Raw genomic sequence first — 1,413 nt, 5'->3', positions numbered from 1 at the left:
CCGGCCCCCCCCCCCCCCCCGCCCCCATGGGTCCGTCGCAGCCAGTGGGCCCTCCCACGGCCCCGCCCACTCAGCAAGTTTGCCTGAGAGGTCGCAGGAAGCATTTCGATTTCCGGCAGATTCTTGCGACGCTTTTGCGGCGTCGGCGCGTTACGGGACTTGTTCCCCCTTCCTCCCCACTTTGTATTGCGGCTGCTGCTCCTTCCCCTGTCTGGGGCGGGCGAAAGGGGCGCTCTGGGGCCAGCCCATCGTAGGCCCTTGCCTCAGTTTCCCTGGAGCCCCTCCTCCCAGGGCAGCGTAGCCCCAGCATCACTCAGGGGTGCTTGTAACCATGGCAACAGGCCCAGGAGGCAGGGGCCCAGCCCGGAAGTGCTTGCAACCATGGCAATAGGCCCCAGGAGGCAGGGCCCCAGCACAGAGATGCTTGTATCCATGGCAACAGGCAGGGCCCCAGCCCAGAAGTGCTTGTAACCACGGCAACTGGCCCAGGAGGTAGGGCCCCAGCCCAGAAGTGCTTGTAACCATGGCAACAGGCCCATCCAGAGGGATGGGAGCTGCCCCCCCCCCCCCCCCCCCCCCGCCCCCACCCCCCCGCCCCTTGGGAGGGCTCAGGTTTCCTACCCGCCCAGTCCCGCGGGGGCGGGAGGGGAGAGGGACCGGGTCTGACCGGGGTTTTGTCCCCGTTGTTCCCCTCTCGCTCGCCGCCTCCAGCAGTTAGGGTCTAGGACACCCCTCGCTGCCCTGCTCCTTTCCTCCAGGGACGTGTCCAACCCCGCGGGGCAGCTGGCCGACCTCTCCGCCCCCGCCGCGCCGGGTGGGCACGAGTCCCACCCTCGACCGACGCGCCGGATTCAAAAGGACGTCCTTTTTCGGTTTAAATTCGCAGCCCGCTTGCTTCACGTCCCCCCTCTTTTCTACGCGGAGCAGGCCTGGCCTCTTGGAAGTCCCTTCGTCGTCCTCGCCGCCCTTCCCGCGGCTGGGAAGCGTCAGTTTCGCTCGCTTTAAACCAAGCCTCGGAGGACGACCCAGATGGCTCCTTTTTTGTTTTTTATAGGCCATGCCTGGATCCACTGATTCCTTTCTAACCCTCGTGAGACCTGGGCGTCCCCGTGGAGTTGCTGGGCGTTTCGGGTTGACGATGCACTCGCCCTGCAAACCTGTGTGCTTGCTGCCAGCATTTGCCACATAAGGCCATTAGGATCCAATTACCTAGAATTTGACTCTGGTGTCTCTGAGGCATGAAATCAGGCTGGCCAGGCTTTTAATAGGCCTCCACATCACTTCCAGGGGATTTTTGAGGGAGAAGAGTATTTATTACATGGATTAACAAATGTATTGGACTCAGATGTTCAATCCGGCATACGCTGTGGTCGTTAATAGCGTGTGTGCGCCCAGGGGTTTAGCTGGAGTTCA

General features: G+C 62.4%; 1 protein-coding gene across 1 annotated transcript in view; it reads right to left on the bottom strand.

The window, feature by feature from the left end:
* Positions 1-1,059, bottom strand: part of NOL6 (nucleolar protein 6) — a 51,746-nt gene extending 50,687 nt beyond the window's left edge. The window contains exon 1 of the mRNA XM_025216943.1: positions 832-1,059. Coding sequence (XP_025072728.1) covers positions 832-1,059 — 228 coding nt within the window. The remainder of the gene's footprint in view (positions 1-831) is intronic.
* Positions 1,060-1,413: the final 354 nt, after the last annotated feature.

The sequence above is a fragment of the Alligator sinensis genome, unplaced genomic scaffold (assembly GCF_000455745.1).
Source record: "Alligator sinensis unplaced genomic scaffold, ASM45574v1 scaffold132_1, whole genome shotgun sequence".
NCBI classification, from domain to species: Eukaryota; Metazoa; Chordata; order Crocodylia; family Alligatoridae; genus Alligator; species Alligator sinensis.
This window is presented reverse-complemented; position numbering and strand designations above follow the sequence as displayed.